Here is a 20,622-nt window from a genome sequence, read left to right on the forward strand (position 1 = left end):
AAGTCCAACGATCCCTGTCAGAGAAAGTGATTTAATTTCTGCTTAGAAAGGGAGAGGATATCACAAGGGGCGTGGAGAAGAACCTTTGAACCTGTGCACTTAACAAAGCTGATGCAATTCAGATGGCCACACAAAACTTTTTTCAAGGTGGTGAAAAAAGCTTCTCCTCTTAGAGTGAAACAAGAAATGTACTCTTACATTAATATTTCACATCAAGGAACAAAATGGGTATTTTTTTAATTGAGATTGAAGTATTTAACCATTTGCAAACACCAAAAAAGGTGCATCGTTTAGAAATCAATGCAAAGCAGGTTGCATCTGAGTTGATTTGCAGTAGTTTTGGCCTCGGCTGACGATCCTTGAGAAATGGTTGCGCAGAGCCGAGTGGGGCATTGCTGCCGTGTAGAAGCCCCTTCACAGACTGACATTATCTCCTCTCCTCGTCGCCCAGATTCAGGAGGGCCGCGCCACTGCCGCCGCTTTTCCCGCGGAGCCACTGCGAGTCGGGCGAAGGCGCGGGCGGAATGGCGGGGGAACAAGCGGAGGCGGGGTCCACTCGCAGCCCGTGGGTGTGGGCTCAATCACGGCTGCCTGTAGGGAGAGGGAGAGTGGGGGAGAGATAGGAGGGGGAGAGGAGACGGAAAGTGGAGGGGAGGGGAGCGAGAGAGACAGGAAGGGGGGGAGAGGAAAGACAGGGGAGCGAAGGAGAGATCGGAGGGGGTGGGGGAGAGAGACAGGGGAGAAATAGGTGGGGGGGGGGGGGGGGGGGAGAGAGAGAGAGTTCCAGCACCAGGGAGAGAGCAAACTCCTGCATCATCCTGAAACTCACATCCTAACAAAAAGGACACACAATTTTGGAAGAATCGAGACTTGTACCTTTTATTTTCAATCGGTGTATATCGTTGGGGGGAAAAAAAATCAGGTGTCAGACACACAGCAGTCGGGAGCCAGTTCTGGAGGAGTTGGCAGCTCAGAAAGAAACTTTAAGACAACTTTTGTTTGGAGCGATTGCTGGATTGGAAGTCTCGCCTGCATCTTTCCGGCCTCCCTCCCACAGCACCGCCCGGATGCTAAGGTGGAAATGTAGCAGCAGGTGCACAGGGCCCTAAAATTGATCGTAAATCTCTCACCGATCCGACTAATCGATTTCTCTTTCATCCCCCCCACCCCCCCATCGGCTCCAGGCAGCGCGCATGCGTCAGAAGGGCTGCCTCCCAGAGCCGGGAAATTTAAAAACCGTTTGTGTGGATTCAAAATTTCAAACAGGAGATCGGAGCAATAGGAAAATCTCATCAGGTACAGACATCTCTTCAGGAGCTCTCTGACAACAGAGCAAACAAGCTAGTCTGATGATGCAGAATGGGTTTGCTGGATTTTGCACAGGTCTTGTTTCTAAATGCAATGCGAAACATTTCGATACATTTATGTAACAAATACCAGGAACTAATTGCTAACTAGCTCCTCCTGTAAAAATAATTATTGATTTGAAAAAAAACTAATGATGGCTCTTTAGTGCAATGTGTTTGGAGGATTCTACCTGCGCAGTGACGGTCTTTGCAATATTTGGAACATTAAGTAACTGCTAATCCACAAATGAGTGCGAAGATTTAACGATGCGCCATTAATTACCCTCACTGATGGAGCAATTGTTGGCGTTGGTTGCATGAGGTTTATTTCACTCTGCATGTTTTTGGATTGGGGCTCTCTTTTTCCTGAAGTGTTGGATAGCAACAACTTAAAACTTGCAGATGGGATACCCCCAAAACTGTCGTCTTCCTCTCTTTTTGTGTGTGCACCCTTTAGTGTTTGGAAGGAGATGATAGAAAACGAGATTAGATCGGAAATGTCAGGAATTCTAAGGACATCAGAACACAACCCTCACCATTCAACCCAGGAGTACAGGTAAGGGATTATTTTGTTATATTTTGGAGGGGCAACGTGAATTAACGGGAAGGCTAGTCTGCGAGAGGAACTGCAACAGAACTGATTCTGCCAGTAAAACTTGGGAACATTGCATGTTTAAAATGGGCTACCTGAAAGAGGATACGGTAACCTTAATTAAAGGTGTCCAGTTAAACAATAGCATTTGGAGAAGGGCGGCAGGAGAGCAATGGGCCGAACACTCGCCGCCTTCATTCTACGCTGTTTAATCTGTATTGTGAACGGTGCATTGCGGCCCGACCTGTTCTGGATACTAATACAAAGTGTATTTTCAAAGTCTCTCGCCACATTGCGGCCCTCCCGCCCGTGGTTATACCGGGAACTTGCAGCCCCGCTCGCTTTATTCCAAGCGGGGGAAGTGCACTTGTTGAAACGATTTGTTTTTTTGGAAAAACCCCAAGATAAATAGCCGCAACATGTCGGGGCACGTTGGCAATGCAATGGACTCGTGTTGGAAAAGGCCCAGTCAGCCGCGATATTTGTTTGTTGGATAGTTTCGTTATTGTTTGGGAGCTTGCCTTCCCCTAACCGGGCGAGCCCTGCGGCAGTGGGTCGATACTCCGTGTCCATAAAAGCCCCACTGCCCAGGAGGGTCAGTGTTGAAAGAGAATCCTAACAGGTGACAGTTTGAGAGAGGTTGGTGTCATCTGTAGAGTGTGGGGGTGTGTGTGAAGATTCAGCAACATCCACACAAACGGTTGGAGATGGGAGGCTTGACTTCATTGTAACATTTGAATTGATACATTAGCCTCACACCCCTGCCTCAGCAAGGGCTTCCTTCTGGAGGGAGGGGGGGGGGCGTGGATTTTGTAAGTCAGTTTCGCAGCAGGTGTTTAAAAACATCAGTTAAAGGGGGCGAATAGCCTTTACCATTAAAATGACCCGTTGGATTCTTAACTCCACTGGAGGAGGCCATTTGGTCCATTGCTCGCGTACTTGGTCTTGGGTGGGGTGGGGTGGGGGGGGGGGCAGGGAAGCAATCCCATTGTTGCCCCTTTGTAACTGATACAAATGAGAAGAAAATTTTGTTATTAACAGCAGGAGTAAATGGGCTCAGGGCGGAAGGAAGATCCAGCGGCGGTCAACGTTCTTTAAAATAATTAATTCTACAATCTATAACTTAATATGTAAATGAATGTATTGTATTTCACCGATGTCTGTCATTATTTCAACTTAATATATTTCCTTGTGCTGAGGAACTGTAGCATAGTGAATCATTGACCCTTTCTGAGAGCCGGGGGAGGTGTCTGAATTTAAGCAGCTTTATAAAGTCTGAGGGTCTGCATTAATTTCTCTTTACCCGTTTTTTGTTCTGATTGTATCTTGTTTTTTTTTATAAAGTGTTTTGATTGGATCTATCCTAGTTCTCTGGTTAGAAATATTCAAAATTGACCAAAGCAGGAAGGAATGTGTTGCTATGGAGTGGTCAAAGTGGAACCTGGGTCAGGCTTGTTACAGTACAGATATTGTGATATTTCCTTGTAAAATTGTTGATTTTACAAAGTTGTGCCGAAATGATATACTAATGATACTGTTTCTATGGGAGGGAGGGTTGAGCGAGGGTAATTTTCAGGCAGGGGAGAATAATGAGTTGAGTGAGGGTTGATGGTGTGAAAAGAGCTTCACATTTAATATTTTGAGATGATCGAGAACATGGAGAGAGATACAACATGCTTTAAAGTCAGAGTTCAACTGCATGGAAACAGGCTTGTTCCATTCGCGTACATCTGGCCCATATCTCTCTAAACCCTACCCAACCATGTACCTGTCTATATGTCCTTTAAAAGTTACAAGGGAACCAATGTCTACCACTTCCTCTGGCAGCTGTTTCCATACTCCCATCGCTCTCTGTGAAGTAGGTGCCCCCCAGGTCCCTTTTGAATTGTGAGTTAATGAGACTGCTTTACGTGCTTTTGAACAAATTGAGAGAAAGGTCACTAAAATCAATCTTGATTGCTAAAAATTGGGTTTCGTTTAATGCTCAAAGGCAACTCTCCTCTGGAATACAGCTTGTCATGAACTTTTCAATACTGGAGGATGTAAGAGCATTCATCGTGAGAGATAGGAGTGTTTTGTCTCTGCTGTTCGATCTAATGACATGCATCGTCCAGTTAAATCTACTCTGGGCCAAACCTGTGACCTAGCCTTCTTCTTTCAACATCAAGTTATTGCAAAGAATTATCATTTAAGTTTTAATTCCCTTGTCAGTGAATATTTCTGTTTAAATGGTGATTGCAGTATTCAGTGACAAAGGATTCAGATCAAAGAACTGACCAAGTCCAAAGTTTGTAAGGAAGCTGGATTAATGTGTTGATTGAGGCACTTCCAGGAATGATTGCAGCTTTGCAGATGTCAGTTTGGGATCAGCATGATATCAGATTTGGCTTCCTCCCCTGAGCCAGCCCACTCCCCTGATGGGCCAGTATCACTCACCATACAAAGAGTGTTCTGTTCCCTCTTACACCTCCCCCCCCCAAAAAAAGACATATAAAAAGTGTGACATTTGATCAGAATTCTTCACTACTTTTATCTTTAATTTCAATTAGAAATGATGAGATGATTTGTTTATTTTTGCTCTTGATTGAGTGGAGGAGATCGGAGCTGGATTTTAGCTGTGCCCAAAGATCAGAAGTGAGACAGGTTGCATCTTTTTGGGCCTGTCCAAATTTTTTAAAATGGAGAACAGTGAAAGTGGTGGCAATAGATGTCATTGGAACATGGGCTTCTTATGGGGGGGTGGGGGGGGGGGGAAATGAGTTCAGCCACTTTAATGGAGATTGCAGAGACTAGTCTGAGTTTCTGTCCATACAAATGACAATGACAGAATGGTGATAAAGGAATTCCTTGAAGAAAAAGCTAGAAAGGTTTATAATAATGCCTATCATTACTTTGTTACCCAAAGAAAAGAGGACATTGTAGCCTTTCACTGACACGATGAGGGGAAGGAAAATTAAATGTAGGAATTGTTAGTATGTGAATGATACGGGAGGCCAGAGGAGATGGCTGGGATTCTGAAATCCTCAGCATTAGGATGAAGTTTAGAGTGGAAGTTTGCAGCTGGCACAGATAAGAGCTGGAGGGAAAGCCTCCTGAATTAACACATAACTCCTGATGGTCAGCATCTGTGTCAGTGAGCCTGGGCACTTACATTAAGTTAAACAGGACATTTAAAAAATAATTTTGGTGATATAAGGCAGTGGTTCAGGAATATTCATTTAGCTTGAGGTTCTTGACTTGAATCCAGCCTGTGTGTTACAGTTAAATCAAGATCCTTTGTTTAGTTTCCAGTTTTTAACTCCAGTGACCACTCCTCTGGCTTTAAGCCTCATAGTTCTCAAAGCCCCTTCTGGGATGAATCAGTCTATTACTTCTCTACAGGCTCTACTCCTGGCATAAGAACTTTACATAAATAATGACAGCTGGAGCATCACGATGCCATTTGCAATTTGCAACCTTTTGAATGGAGGGTCTGTACTTTTATAACTACAGCTGAAAAAACTGTTAGAAGCATTGCTATTTTGTCTGGAAACTTTAAAGTGAACTATCTTTTCTTTTAAAAAAATATCTTATTACTGGAATAAGACATGATATCAAGAACCCGCCCCCTTGGCTAAGGGAGGGAGCATAAAAGGGATTTCCACTGATCTGCCAGAATGACAGCAATCAACCAGTGTAACACACAAGCCTTGAGAGCTCACCATCCCAAGGCAAGTACAGGATCTTGCGTGGACATGTTGGATGGTAGAAAAGAGATCTAATCCAAACTTTATCATCAGAAAGTTCTCTAATCTGATCTGGTTTTTTTTAATGGTGCATGTAAAATTCCATTACCTATTGTCTATTTCAAAGCACAATATAAAGTCTGGCTACGTAACACGTCAGATAGAACCTGGTGTGTTTGTTGTGGACTGGGTTGGTAGATATTCTGATATAATTGTCGGGGTCAAGTTCAGCTGTGGTGGCCTGGCTCAGTACTTGATGTACATCAGATGATTTGTTTTAGTCTTGCTTCATGGGTGCTCTTAGTTTACAACCAGCAGCAATACTGTTGTAACATAATGTTTATTTTCTCCAATACATATGTCTCGAAGTACTCTGGCTTGGTTTGGTCAGGTTGTGTTTGAGTTTTAATTTAATGCCTGAGGAGACCTCTGATGTAGTTTTTCACTCCACTCTCGCCTACATCCTTTTCCATCCAAGTATTTGACCATTTCTGTTTCAAGTCCATTACTGATGTTGCCCCCACAAGCCTATTAAAGAGTGTATTCTAAATCCTCAACACTTGCTGTTTAATAAGATGTTTCCCTCCTGTTGCTTCTGGTTCCTTTACCTTCAATCTGTACTTACTTCCAGCTCTTGGGAAGTGTGTTGTCTTGGCCATCACAATTTTAAGCTATCACATGCCTATTTGCCTTTTAGAGGACACCCCTTTGCTCTTGAGAGAACAACCTCAGACTCTCCTTGCAATTGTAATTCCTCAGTTTTGGAACCCCTCTAGTAAGTCTCTTCTGCACCCTCTCTGAAACCTTCACATTTTGAAATGTTTGGCCCAGAATTGAGCCCATTACTCCATTTGGGGCCAAGCATGTTTTACATTGGTATAGCATAACCTTTTGGCTTTTGCCTTCTAGGTTTTGTATGTAAGCTCAGACTTTTTCATCTTTTATGAATTGCTTTGCTGACCTGTCATCACCAAAGATTTCTTCATGAATGCCCTTCATAGGATCTCCTTTAAAATTCTATAATTTAAGATGTATTTTCTGTCCTCGTTGCTTCCCACCAAAATGTACCACTTCCTTTTTGTGTTGAATTTCCTCTGTCTCTGTTCTGCCACCTGAAGCCTTTAGTTGACGTGGTCTTGGGGAAATTGAAGGGATTGAAGGCAGATAAAACCCAAGGGCCTGATAATCTACATCCTAGGGTACTTAAGGAAGTGGCCATTCAGATAGCAGATGCTTTAAGAATTATTTTCCAGAACTCGATAGACTCAGGATCAGTACCCATGGATTGGAGGGTAGCTAATGTTACCCCACTATTTAAAAAGGGGGGTAGAGAAAAAGCGGGGAATTATAGGCCGGTGATCCTTACATCAGTGGTGGGCAAAATGATGGAATCCATTACTAAGGATGTAATAGCGGAGCATATGACTAGCAGAGAAGGGAGTCAACATGGATTTACAAAAGGTAAATCGGGCTTGACAAATCTATTGGAATTCTTTGAGATGGTGACAGGTAAAATAGATGGGGGAGAGCCAGTGGATGTGGTGTACCTGGACTTCCAAAAGGCCTTCGATAAGGTCCTGCATAAACGACTGGCTTCCAAAATCAAGGCTCATGGGATTGGGGGCAAAGTATTGATGTGGATTGAGAACTGGCTGGCAGGTAGAAGACAGAGAGTTGGGATAAATGGCTCGTTTTTTGAATGGCAGGCGGTGACCAGTGGGGTGCCACAGGGATCTGTACTGGGACCCCAGCTGTTCACAATTTACATTAATGATCTGGATGAGGGGATTGGATGTAATATCTCCAAATTTGCAGATGACACTAAGCTAGGAGGGGTTGTGTGCACAGAAGAGGGGGTCAGGAAGCTCCAGTGTGATTTGGATAAATTGAGGGACTGGGCAGATACATGGCAAATGCACTACAATGTGGATAAATGTGAGGTTATCCACTTTGGTAATACAAACCGGAGGGCAGATTACTATTTGAATGGCAATAGGTTAAGAGATGGGGAAGTGCAGAGATACCTAGGGGTACTTGTACACCAGTCTCTGAAGGCGAGCATGCAGGTACAGCAGGCGGTTAAAAAGGCAAATGGTATGTTGGCCTTCATATCAAGAGGGTTTGAGTATAGGAACAAGGATACCTTACTGCAGCTGTACAGGGCCTTGGTGAGACCACACCTGGAGTATTGTGTGCAGTTTTGGTCACCTTATCTAAGGAAGGATGTTCTTGCAATGGAGGGAGTGCAGAGGCGATTCACCAGGCTGATACCTGGAATGGCAGGAATGACTTATGAGGAAAGATTGCGCAAATTGGGATTGTACTCGCTGGAGTTTAGAAGATTGAGAGGGGATCTCAGAGACATACAAAATTCTGGCAGGACTGGACAGAATGGATGCAGATGGGATGTTTCCAATGATGGGAAAATCCAGTACCCGGGGCCATGGTTTGAGGATAATAGGCAAACCATTTAGGACCGAGATGAGGAGGAATTTCTTTACCCAGAGGGTGGTGAATCTGTGGAATTCATTGCCACAGAGGGCAGTAGAGGCAGGTTCATTAAATATATTTAAGAGGGAATTAGATATATTTCTTCAGTATAAGGGTATTAAAGGTTATGGAGAGAAGGCGGGGACGGGGTACTGAACTTTAAGATCAGCCATAATCTCGTTGAATGGCGGAGCAGGCACGAAGGGTCGAATGACCTACTCCTGCTCCTATCTTCTTCTATGTTTGCCTCACTGCTTCCTCTACTTCCAAGTTTTGTGTCACTGGCATATTTCTAAACTTCCATGTTGTCCAAACACTTAAGATATTTTAAGGAAGCACTTCATAGTCAAGGTAACATGATGGAGTATAATGGTTTGTTACTGTGACTGAAGGTCCTCTGCACTGAGTTGTTCATTTCAGAGCACCAAAGGAAATTGAATGTGTATTCAGAGTTTGTCAGTCTATTTAAAATTGCATCCATGCTCAATTCTTCTTTCTTTTTCTTCTTCTTTGGCTTGGCTTCGTGGACGAAGATTTATGGAGGGGTATGTCCACGTCTGCTGCAGGCTCGTTGGTGACTGACAAGTCTGATGTGGGACAGGCAGGCACGGGTGTTGGGTTTTTCCACCTTTGTCGTTTGTCAGTGAGGTGGGCTCTGCGGTCTTCTTCAAAGGAGGTTGCACGCCGAACTGTGAGGCGCCAAGATGCACGGTTGGAGGCGAGATCAGCCCACTGGCGGGGGTCAATGGGGCAGGCCCCAAGAGATTTCTTGAAGCAGTCCTTATACCCCTTCTTGGGTGCACCTCTGTCTCGGTGGCCAGTAGAGAGCTCGCCATAGAACACGATCTTGGGAAGGTGATGGTCCTCCATTCTGGAGACGTGACCCACCCAGCGCAGTTGGGTCTTCAGCAGCATGGATTCGATGCTTGCGGACTCTGCCAGCTCGAGTATTTCTATGTTGGTGATGAGGTCATTCCAATGAATGTTGAAGATGGAGCAGAGACAGTGCTGATGGAAGCGTTCTAGGAGCCGTAGGTGATGCCGGTAGAGGACCCATGATTCGGAGCCGAACAGGAGCACTGGAAATCACATAATAAAATATTTCAGTACAACTTTGTCATTTTTGTTTCCTGTTGTTTAAAGGTGAGTAAATGATGATATCCATTGTTGAATCCAGCCCTCTTACTTTTGCTTGCTCGTATACCTTAATCCAATCTTGACTAAATACTAAATTGGTGATGCTTGTGATTTTGAGGCTATGCAGTGCAGAGCAGATTGACAGTCTAGAACACACATGTCAAACTCTGGCCCGTGGGCCAAGATATAATTATATTTGGCCCGCAAGATCATTTCAAAAATGTATTAGAGGTGGCCCGCTGGCCGCCGCGCCAGTATAGTGCATGCACAGCTAATACTATAAATCCCAGAATGCATTGGCGTCAGCCCGCTATTCGCCCCCACCTCCTCTGTTTACGTTGCAGGGTCTCACCGTGGACTCTGGTTTTGGGGCCTGGCCGGTGTCGGGGGAAGCCAAGGCCGCTTCCCAGCGCCCGGAACTGGAGGCCTCGGGCCTGACCTCGCCAGGACCGTTGCCCACTCCCCCTCCCTGCCGCAGGCCGACCCGCGACTCACGGTGACGGGGCCGCTGATCCACCGAGATGCCCCCGCACTGTCGTGTCCCCCCGCCCGCCCCCCCATCGCAGCGCGGCCTGGCCGGTGTCAGGGGAAGCCAAGGCCGCTTCCCAGCACCCGGAACCGGAGGCCTCGGGCCTGACCTCGCCAGGACTGTTGCCCACTCCCCCTCCCTGCCACAGGCTGACCCGCTACTCACGGTGACGGGGCCGCTGATCCGCCGAGATGCCACCCTGCAGCGAGAGCCGATTCCCCCGCACTGTCGTGTCCCCCTGCCCGCCCCCCCACCGCAGCGTGGCCTGGTCATGTCAGGGGAAGCAAAGGCTGCTTCCCAACGCCCGGAACCAGAGGCCTCGGGCCTGACCTCGCCAGGACTGTTGCCCACTCCCCCTCCCTGCCGCAGGCTGACCCGCGACTCACGGTGACGGGGCCGCTGATCCGCCGAGATGCCGCCCTGCAGCGAGAGCCGATGCCCCCGCACTGTCGTTGTCCAACCCAATCGCCCACAAACCCCGCCCTCCCGCACACAGGCCTGAGTAAGTATTGTGAACTTTAATCTCAGGATAAAACGATCTTCCAATAGTTTCATGTCACAGTGATAAATATATTCCTTGTTAAAAATGGTCCTGCATCTGGATACAAGCTCATTAGGCATAAAACTTGAAAAGTGTGTAAATCAAAGGATATCTGTACCAATGGAAAAAGGGCATGGCAAATAACCCTGCTAGAGTTCATGCCCACAATCAGTCACCCATTTGATTGTTTCAGGAATCATGTTATTCTCCCACATTCTCAATAGCCCTCAGATTTTACTATTCGACAGCACATTAGCAACATTTGACAAATCCTCTATAGAGAAATATTATTTATTGAATATTTTATTTCTCATTTGTTAATGCTTCTGGAAAGAGTTTATCCAAAACTATTATTAAACATTTATTTTAATAAGAAAAAGTTTAACATTACATATGTTGAAAGAAGAGAAAACATGCAGATGTTGTTGAAAACTTTCAATAAATATTTAGTTCGGCCCTCGACTTAGTCCAAGTTTTTAATTTTGGCCCTCTGTGAATTTGAGTTTGACACCCCTGGTCTAGAAAGTTCTCTCATCAGCAACAAAACGATATGCTGGAGGAACTCAGCAGGTCAAGCAGAATTAGTGAAAAGGGCCTGTCGATATTTGGGGTTGAACCCCTTTGTCAGCCTTGAACAGTTCAGTTCAAGTCTATTGTCACATGTACTAAGGTGCAGTGATAAAGTTTGTTTTGCGAACAGTCCAGCAAGACACATAGTACTGCAAGTAAGACAGTACAGAAATGCAGGGAGAGATCTATTGGTAAAGGTGGCATCATTTTACTCATGTGAGGTTCATTCAGGAGTCTGATAATGGCAATAAAGAAACTCTTTGAATTACATTTTTGAACCTTGTTCCTGAAAGGGGGGGTCAGAAGAGTGTGCCTGTGTTGGGATGAGACTTTTAATATGTTGGCTGCTTTTCCAAGGCAGCAGGAAGTGTAAGTAGAATCAATGAAGGGGTGGGAGGTTTGTGTGACAGTTCACATCCCCTATAGCCTGTAGAGTCAAACAAACTATCACTTGTACATTGCAACTGGATTCAGAGGTGAAGTTGCTGCATCATTTTTACTCTCAACCTGTGTTTCAGTGCTTGTGGCTATCAGTAAATCAAGGCCATGTGCTTTTCAGTGAAGTGGGTCTTTTGCATTTGAATTTGCAAGTGATGAGATGAGGGTTTATTGTCAGATACATAAAATATATATAATTGGACCAAAATTCTTGCTGCAGCAACACAAGTATGTAAGATGCACCAAATGCACAATCTGTCAAGACAGGGAAAAAAAGTTAATAAATACAAAAGGATAGATAAATAAATTGTCACAGTTGCAGTTGGTGTGAGGAAAAAAAAGTGGTGGTTTGTAGTGCAGACGGATCTTTTGGTGGTCCCACCATAGTTCATGATTAGAGAATTGCAGGAGATTCAAGAGACTGATAATCCTATAGCCCTTTCACATTCCCTGCCTAATGTTGAAGTGATTTGCTTGAGGTTGCTGAGCGCACACGCACGCAGGATGACATCAATGCATTCAATATACATGGATCCTTCCTATAAATATTAATTCAGGTCCATCACACTGCCAGAGACAACAAGACCTCATGGGCAAAGGTATGAAAGTAAAACAGTGGAATGTATTCTGAGTTTAGTTTTTAAAAAGGAAATTCCCGGGGCTACTCTGGTCATCACTGGTTGTTGTGAAATTAAATCTGAAATAAAGGAAAGATTCCAGGTTTGTCATCTTACTAAAACAGTGCCAAAGTAATAATTTTCAGCTGGAGAATAGTCAGCAATGTGGGTTTTTTTTTTGTGTGATGCCTTAGGAGAATTAATGTGAAAACAGACCAATGACCTGTATACAAGGTGCATTAGGAGGGTACTCATGAGGACAATATAAAGTTTGGCTAAGTCCACATTCGAAGCTGAGAGGGCAAGTGGGATCTTGACTTGAGACTGACAGATTCCTCTGATTGAAATAAATCTTTGGTGTCCATCATGCTTCTTGAGCCTTTAGCTCAGAGGCCAGGCTGGAATCCAGTGCTAGGTGAAAGCTGACAAACAGAGGGAGCTCGGGTTGGTGTTGATAGTGACGGCTAATAGATGGATCAAGTAATGATGTCAGGTAAAAAATCTTTTGAGTTCAGCCATGACCACTATTGCAGTGTTGAATGGCAACCCTATGAGAGACTAGGCATCCAGAGTGGCTGAGTAATGATGACATTCTTGAGAACAATGGAAGATTAGGTTAAGGCTCCTTTCTATTATCCCTGGTCCCATTCCTCCTCAAATCCCCAAGGGGATTCACTTGGAGTTGACCATTGTAAGCAATTTTTTCAACCAGGAGGCTGACAGGGGCTAGAAAATGACTTTTATCCACTTAGCCTTGAGGGAAACGCATCCTTATTTGCACTAATGTGTAATCTGTATGTGCTGGAATATTGGGTTATCCTGGTGGAATAGACAGAATATTTCATGACTCTCAGAAGGTCTGGTGGAAGACCAGGCAGTGGCCTGTTACCAACATCTCCAGACCAATAACAAATGCTCTATTACTGCCTGTTGCTTTTCATGGATGCTGCGTGACCTGCTGAGTTCTTCCAGCACTTTCCTGTGCATTGTTACAATCCTCCAACATCTACAATAAATGATTGCCTTGCTGGATGGAGCCCCTCCAACCAAATAAGGCAACAGTGGATCCGCTCCCAACTATCTGCGAACTTGAATTTACAGCCTTCGTTCTGTCCCTAATTGCTCTGTCATTTGAACCCATGTCCACCAAACGATGGCCAGCCATTCCAGATGCCAAGCAGGGGCGAGGGCCTGGTAATGTCAGAACAGAGTTACTATCATTTGTGATGTGAGATATTTAAGTCATTAACTATCTTCAGGGTATTATTCTTGCATGAAAATGATAATTTTGCCTGAAAGTGTTTATTGGATGGGTTGTGCATAGATTGGTAGAGTGTTGTTTATATATCCATCTGCTTGCTACCTTAGAGAAGAGATGTCAAGATCAGCAAGACTATCTCAATCCCCACCATCACCTATTGTATAAACATACAACTTAAAATCTTAACATTCAAAATGTTTGTAAATTCCCCTGTTATGTAGCTCTACAAGTTGTGTGCCCTACAGCAATGGTTCTCAACCATTTTCACCGACTGACCACTTTAAGAGTTTCTTGTATCACAGACACTCCACCACAAGCCCATGGACCACCAGGTGGGAGTGGGGTGGAGAGTTCTGCCTTCATCCTAAGCCACTGATGTGATTTTTTTTTTGCTTTGGTGAGCAAGTCATTGAGAATTTTCTTTTTTTTTGTTAACAAACTTGCAACATTGTTTGACATTACGGGGGTGGGGTGGGGGGGATACACTAGAGACTACAGGAGAGAAAAAAAAAGCAATCTGCTGGAGGAACTCAGCAGGTTGGGCAGCATCAGTGGGAGGAAGGAGTGTTGATGTTTTGGGTGAGAAGCTTCACAATGGCCATCCTGTTTCTCACGATAATGCTCAGTTCCTCTAGAAAGTTGTTTTTGGTAGTTGTTGGATAAAAACTGTTCTTGAACCTTGACGTACTGGACTTTGGGCTTCTGTACCTTCTCCCCAAAGATAGCAACGAGAAGAGGTTGTGACCAGAGTGATGAGTCTTTTAGAATGTTAGCTGCGTGAATGATCGATTTTACCCATCTTCCTGATCTCCTTTGCACATGACTGTATGAATTAGTACCAAACCAGCTCTTCCTGCCTTCTGTGAAATCATGTGATATGATAATGAGCCTTAATTCTATTTTCCCATCTGTGGGAGACCATTTTTATGCTATGATTGGCTGCTGCTGGCCGGTCACGCCTCGCGAGACTGATCCTACCCATAGCCCTTTGCAAGCTCCCCATTCCACTCTGCTTTGATCAGTCAATGAAGTTGACGGCTGTTCCAGTCTATAGTTAATAAAAGCCTATCAGTTTCACAACTTCAGTTTTTTGTGATTTATTGATGGTGTATCACCGTCTGAACCCTGTAACCCTTGAATCTCTGATGGATTTTTGAACTATCTGACCCAACCTTCAATATCTACTGACTCAATACCCACATCCCACTGGAGAAGTGAGTTCCAGGGGTAAGTAAACCATGGAGAGAAAACATTCCTCCATCTTCTTAGTCATGGGTGAAATAATCTCCTCAGAATAGTAGCACCTCAATAAGTTCAGCTCACTTTCTTTTAAATTCCCAGTTGGTAAAGGCTCCAACTGTTCAATTTTCTCTTTTGCCCCAAGAATCCATTGAATAATGAAGTGAACTTGTCTCCATTGCTCCCGAATATATCCTTTCACAAGTAAGAAGGACATAACCACTCTTATCAGATCTATCATGGTGACCCTGTGATTGGCATCTTGAACTCCGCGCAGCGCGGTGGGAAACGGGGAGGGGGGGGGAATAAAGCTAGTCTTCTCTGCACTCTTTCTCCAGCTCATTCATCTGGTTGTCTCTCCTGCCGCCAAAGGCCACGCCTGTAGAATCCCTGCCTCCTCAATTCCCATAATAGTTAATGGAGCTCCCTTATTATTGTTGACTCGAGCAGAGCAACCACTGGTTCTGTTGGCACGGTTTCCCAGGATTGTGTAAAGAGGAAGATTTAATCACCGAGCAATTGGCAAGTTCAGAAGAATGTATCCATGTCAATTATTGAAAGCTTTTTTGGCTGAGCAGAAAATAAAGTTGGAAAGAAAATTCAACCTTTATTTTGTAATGATACAGACTTTTAAACTATCTTGGCAGCAGCTTTTTTTTTTAAATGGTTCCCCTTTAAAAGAGAGCACAGATGGTCTGAACCTATTGCGCAACTGATTATTTTTTAAAACCACCAGTAAATTGCCCACTCTATATGGAGCGGTGAATTAACCAAGCTGGATGTTTGCACACAAGATTTGCTTCAAGCAAGAGATGAGTGCTGTCAATTCTGACCTCTCAACACTCCCTCTCCCCTCCTCCCCAAACAAGCATCCTAACATTTCTTGGCAGGGGGAGTGAGTGATAGAGAGGGTGAGTTGAAACGTATGGGTGGTTTGGCCAGTCCACAAAGTGGCAGATGGCATTCTGTGTCTGTTAAGTGCCTGCTGTTACACCCACCCCTTTCCTGAGAATAATGTAAAGTTTTAAAAATTGCAATTAAGGGGATAGTGAGAGACACAAAGGCCCACGTGCCTCTGGTGAAGCAGCCGTTTCAGAAGACAATGGGGCCATAACCCAACCATACCAGAGACAACTGTTGCCCATGATGCAGGCCTGACTGGCTTTCAAATCACTTCACTCTTGTTGTCTTATGATTTTAGCCAATTGCAAAACTGGACAAGGGTCACCTGATTGCATCCTACAACCCAGCTTTTTTTTGAACTGCATGACTTAATACTTAATGGCCTAGTTTCTGTTGCTATGGCGACCTTAATTTTATTGTTCTTTAAGTAGAGGGTGTATTATTAATCATCGGGTGGCTGCAATTGGTTCTCCTTTGAATATTCAAACTGCTTTCTTTCTCTGGATGTAAAGACACACAGACTGCCACTTGTAACTTTTTATTTCCTCCCTTTGCCTTCCTTAGTTTAATTATCCAATGTCTGAGACCTGACACTAGGAGTCCAGAAGATTGAGAAAAGTAACATTCAGTTAGGTTTGTTACTTCCCTAACCCACAACCCCCACCCCCCCCACCTTCCAGGTTGCCCACAAAGTCGATGGAAATCTTCACTCATACACTTCCTCCAGGCCTGGTATCTGAAGGAAGTTTGGAATGGTTTCCCTTGGGTGACATTTCCATAGTGGAAATACAAATATGTTCAATATACTTTTGAGTATGATGTCAATAGATGGAGTTTTTCCACACTAATGAATCAAGATATTATGTGAGTCCATTAAATGCAAGATATACAACACACCACCAAGTTCCAGAGGTGGTGTACTCCTAAAAATCTGTTTGCATCGTGATTTTTCCATAAAACAAACATTTGGGAAAAATGTTCAAAATTTGTTGTTTCTTTCACACTTTATATTTATTTAATTTTTTTTTCCAACACAAGTTCCATAAGAGTGGTTTTTATTCAGTATTTCAAATTCTTTGCTGTGATTTTTGTGAATTCCATAGGGGCAAATTTCTGTTTATGCAAACTACTGTAATGCAGGGATACATGGCATTTCGCATTTCTTCTTTCAACAAAAATATCCCAAAACACTTAACAGATTGTTCTCAAGCAAGATTCACACCAAATCACACAAAGCAATATCAGAAGATTTGGCCAAAGTTTTAAGAAGCATTATAGGGGAAGAGGCAGAGATGTTTTGGATGGCAGTGGTGGAGGGAAGGACGTTTTGGAATCGAGTGAACTTAGTTATCAAATGTACCAGAAACCATGGATAATAGCCTTTTAACAGTTGTAGTCCCTTTGCTGCAGTGTTCTGTCCAATGAGAGTCCAGAGATGAAAGGGTTAGCCTATGAGAGATTTAATCACCTGGGACTAGACTCGCTGGAATTCAGAAGAATCAGAGGAGATCTCATAGATACATAGAATTATTAAGATAGAAGTGGGAAAATTGTTTCCACTGGTAAGTGAGATTGGAACTAGAGGGCACAAGAGTTATGGGGGGGGAAAGGCAGGTAAAGTGGAGCTGAGTTCATAGTCAGAACCACCATGATTATTGCATGGAGGAGCAGGCTCGATGGGCCAGATGGCCTAGGTTACTCCTGCTCCCTTTTCTTATGTTCTCGTGTGAAGGGAATTGAATATCGGCAAGTTTGTAGTGAACTCAGCACCTCCTGATGTTTGGGGGTGGCACCACATCAGCAATGTCAAGACATTCTGTTCTCTGGGTCTTGCTATGCTATTACAATCACATCTTTTGGAGAACAGATTGGGAGGAAGCCAGTAACCTTTCCCCTGGAGAGAAGGGACAAAGGAACATAATTTCAGGATTTTTCCATTATCCCATCAAGTTAAGCTGGTACATGCTCCTTGCCACAGCTCAGAATGACATTTGCTTGTCGTTTTGAAGAGACAAATGGCCATAACATGGCACCAGGATGCATGTTATCCAAGGTGTTCCCTATGGGTGGTGTCCACTCTCCAAGTACAGTACGTTATTGAAGAGCAGTTCGAAGATGATGTTGGCACACACCATCAATGAGAATTGGTTTAATGAAAGGGTTTCCAAAAGAACAGAAAGGACCAAGTCGAGAATGTGTTCCAAAGAATCCCCAGCGATGTCCTCAAACATTAAGGAGTAAAGTGGTATCAGAGTAGTGGCGAATGCATGCAGGGATGTTAATTTAGACTATTTTATGGTTGAGCAGTCTCTCAGGTGTGACTTGTATTTTAACGTATCTGACTGTTGACTTAAAGCGAAATTTGAGAGTCCCTAGAATCCGTTGGCAAACCACCACACCCCAGCCTTTTTTGTTAAATGAGATGCAATGCATTGACATGGGAAGTGAAAGGCAGCTTGTAGCCTTATTCAAAATCACATTTCTTTGCTTCCAGCCTCTTGACCCCAGACCCTTCCCAGCTGAGTGAGGATGACCTCCCAAGTGACCTGCAGTCCCTGTCTTGGCTGACATCTGTTGATGTCCCCCGCTTACAACAGATGGCCACAGGTCGGATGGACTTTAACCTGAGCAGCCAGAATCCAACTCTGACAACACAAACAGGTACAACTAAAGCAGCACATCAACTGTGGATGTGTAGGACAGTGATTATTTCTAGTGGTTGTAGCTTCAGAATGCATTGGGAAAAGTTACAGAAAAGCACTTTAGTCAGCTGATGTGAGTTACCTAGTGCAGTACCAAGCCTTCGAATCACAGAATCCTTTAGAAAGCAGAATGGCTTTAGACTTGATCCCAAGTCTTATCTGTTAAGGACTTAAGCAGACTCTCTGGTTTGCAGAAGGAAAGTTTAGAATTTCCACTCTCATTAGATTGGAAATGGATTGTTAACGAGGAGAATGGCAATGGTGTTCATAGCTTTTATTTGAGAAGTCTATTTAATATTCTATTTATATTGAACATCTCCGTCCTTTCAACTTGTTTGATCCCCTGAACCCAGGGGATCAGCCAATGGAGACGCTCATCATTCTGTTTCCAGGCTGGTTCCAGGCCACACCTTGCTCTGGCTACAACCCTTATTGTTCTGCCTTTCTGGTGAAGAAAGTAAAAGCTGAGCATCCCTCCTTGTTGCTCGAGTTGAGATTGGGATGCGTACTCCTGCTGCTTCACATTGTTCCATGTTTGCTCAGCACAGATTACTTTTTTAAAAAAAAATATATATATTAAGACCCTTTTGGATAGAATTGGGGGAAATGTTGACAAAAATTGTGGAGGTGAACTTCCCTCTTGACCTGAAATTGTTTCTTCTGGGGAATTTGGCAGTTATAAAACTTAATGTCTCCAGAAGTAAATCTAAATTTATTAAAATTGCATTGTCAATAGCCAGGAAATATATAGCAGTAACATGGAAATCCGATTCCCTACTTCACGTTGATCGTTGGAACGTGGAAGTGCAATGTTGTATCCCCTTGAGAGGATCACTTATAATCTTAGGAATAGATATAGTATGTTCATCAAAATTTGGAAACCTTATTTGGATGACTTAAATGCCCAGATTGTATAATTTATTTTGATATTTTTCAGTTAGTATATTCCTTATTAAAAATTTAATACTTTTAAATGACTCTGAAATGTTGCTCCTTTTGATTTTTCTTTTTCTCTCCCTTTATTCCCTGCTGTCTGTCCCCTTTTCTTTTGAATCTGGGGAGAGGGCGCTTGGTGAAGAGGGACTCTCCTTTTTATTTTTTTTTTGGACCTTGTGAATGATTTTATATTCAATGTATTATAGTTATTATATTAATTGAGTCCTATATTCTGTATTTTCTTAAAACTTGAATAAAATAGAAATACAGAGATGGCTATAAAAAGTTTTGATTTTTTAGTGTTCATTCCTACATTCTTATTACTGCCCTGCCTACCTGATCATACCACTGGCATATATGAACTCAAGGGTTTGATGTTGAATCAAGAAAGTTTCTGCAATGGATAATCATTAGGCAAAGGTTGCAGTAGCAATGGAAGGAGATGGAGTCCCCTTCTTCCTATTCCTGGCCACTGATAAAACATTTGGTGACTAAAGTGTTAGCAGTATTTCAACTGAATGAAACACGGAAGGAGTACAAAGGAGACATTTTAAATTCAAGTCTGTGATTACATCAATATGGATTGTTCTTGTAGTTCACTAGTTCCTGTGTCAGTCTGGTGGAGTACTGCTGCTTGTTCCTTACCTTAATTGCATTTGCTTAGGTTTGGTACTCCATGACATGTCCAACAACCTAACTCCAACTTCAGTACAAGGAACCATGATCCAGGTGCAGGCGTCCATACCACATGGCATTATGGGAATGAATACTTTGACTACTCGTGGACAAAATGTGAGTTCCCAGTAACATTCAAATTGATATGCAATGATTATTGAGCACTGATTTTTTTTTAATGTGCAGAGATCAATAGCATTCTTATGAGAATTTTGTATTAGATTTTATTCAGGAAGAGGATGCTGATAAAACATAAATGCAAGAGGAAATGATAGAGCAAATAGCCTGGTGAAAGTTCAGTACAGGATGTATTCAAAAGGTTGGCTTGGCTCAGAGTAGCTATCAGCTGGTCCAGGTAGCTTGTATTCGAGTTGACAAGGGAAGAGGGGAGGTATAGGCAACCAAACAGCTTGCTGGATCTTTTCCGGGTCTGGGGCAGGAACCAACAGATTGGGGAATGGCAATATGTCACCCTTGTTCAAGAAAAGGTACAAGGATATTCCTAGTAACAGCAGGCTTAGCATCAGTAGTGGGTAAACCTTCAGCAAAAATCAAGGTAAAACAATGAGCATTTGTAAAGGATTATACTAATTAAGTAAGAACTGGCATGGATTTTCTGAAATGAAGTTTGTGTCTGTCAAACCCAATTAAGTTTTTTGATGAAGCATCTATGGATGGGGATTTTATGAAAGCACCTGATAAAAGTAACACAAATGGTTGGTTAATGAAAATGAAACCCATGAAAAGGAGTGTCAATATCAGCTTGGTATTGCTCAGGGATAGAAAGCAGAGTATTTTCACAATAGAGGATACCAGACAAGAGACCTTTCCTTAGAATTAGTAGGAGGACTACTTTATTTTTGGTTTGGATATATACAAATGACTTCAATATTGGAATTCAGCATAAAGTTTCAAATTTGC

At 43.3% G+C, this 20,622-nt stretch overlaps 1 protein-coding gene across 1 annotated transcript in view; it reads left to right on the top strand.

Annotated features, from left to right (window-relative positions):
* The first annotated feature begins 1,212 nt into the window (after positions 1–1,212).
* Positions 1,213–20,622, top strand: part of foxn4 (forkhead box N4) — a 32,642-nt gene continuing 13,232 nt past the window's right edge. The window contains exons 1-4 of the mRNA XM_069930422.1: positions 1,213–1,296; positions 1,804–1,902; positions 17,883–18,049; positions 19,691–19,818. Of these exons, the coding sequence (XP_069786523.1) occupies positions 1,817–1,902; positions 17,883–18,049; positions 19,691–19,818 (381 nt within the window). The 5' untranslated portion in view covers positions 1,213–1,296; positions 1,804–1,816. The remainder of the gene's footprint in view (positions 1,297–1,803; positions 1,903–17,882; positions 18,050–19,690; positions 19,819–20,622) is intronic.

The sequence above is a fragment of the Narcine bancroftii genome, chromosome 4, assembly GCF_036971445.1.
Source record: "Narcine bancroftii isolate sNarBan1 chromosome 4, sNarBan1.hap1, whole genome shotgun sequence".
Taxonomy (NCBI): domain Eukaryota; kingdom Metazoa; phylum Chordata; class Chondrichthyes; order Torpediniformes; family Narcinidae; genus Narcine; species Narcine bancroftii.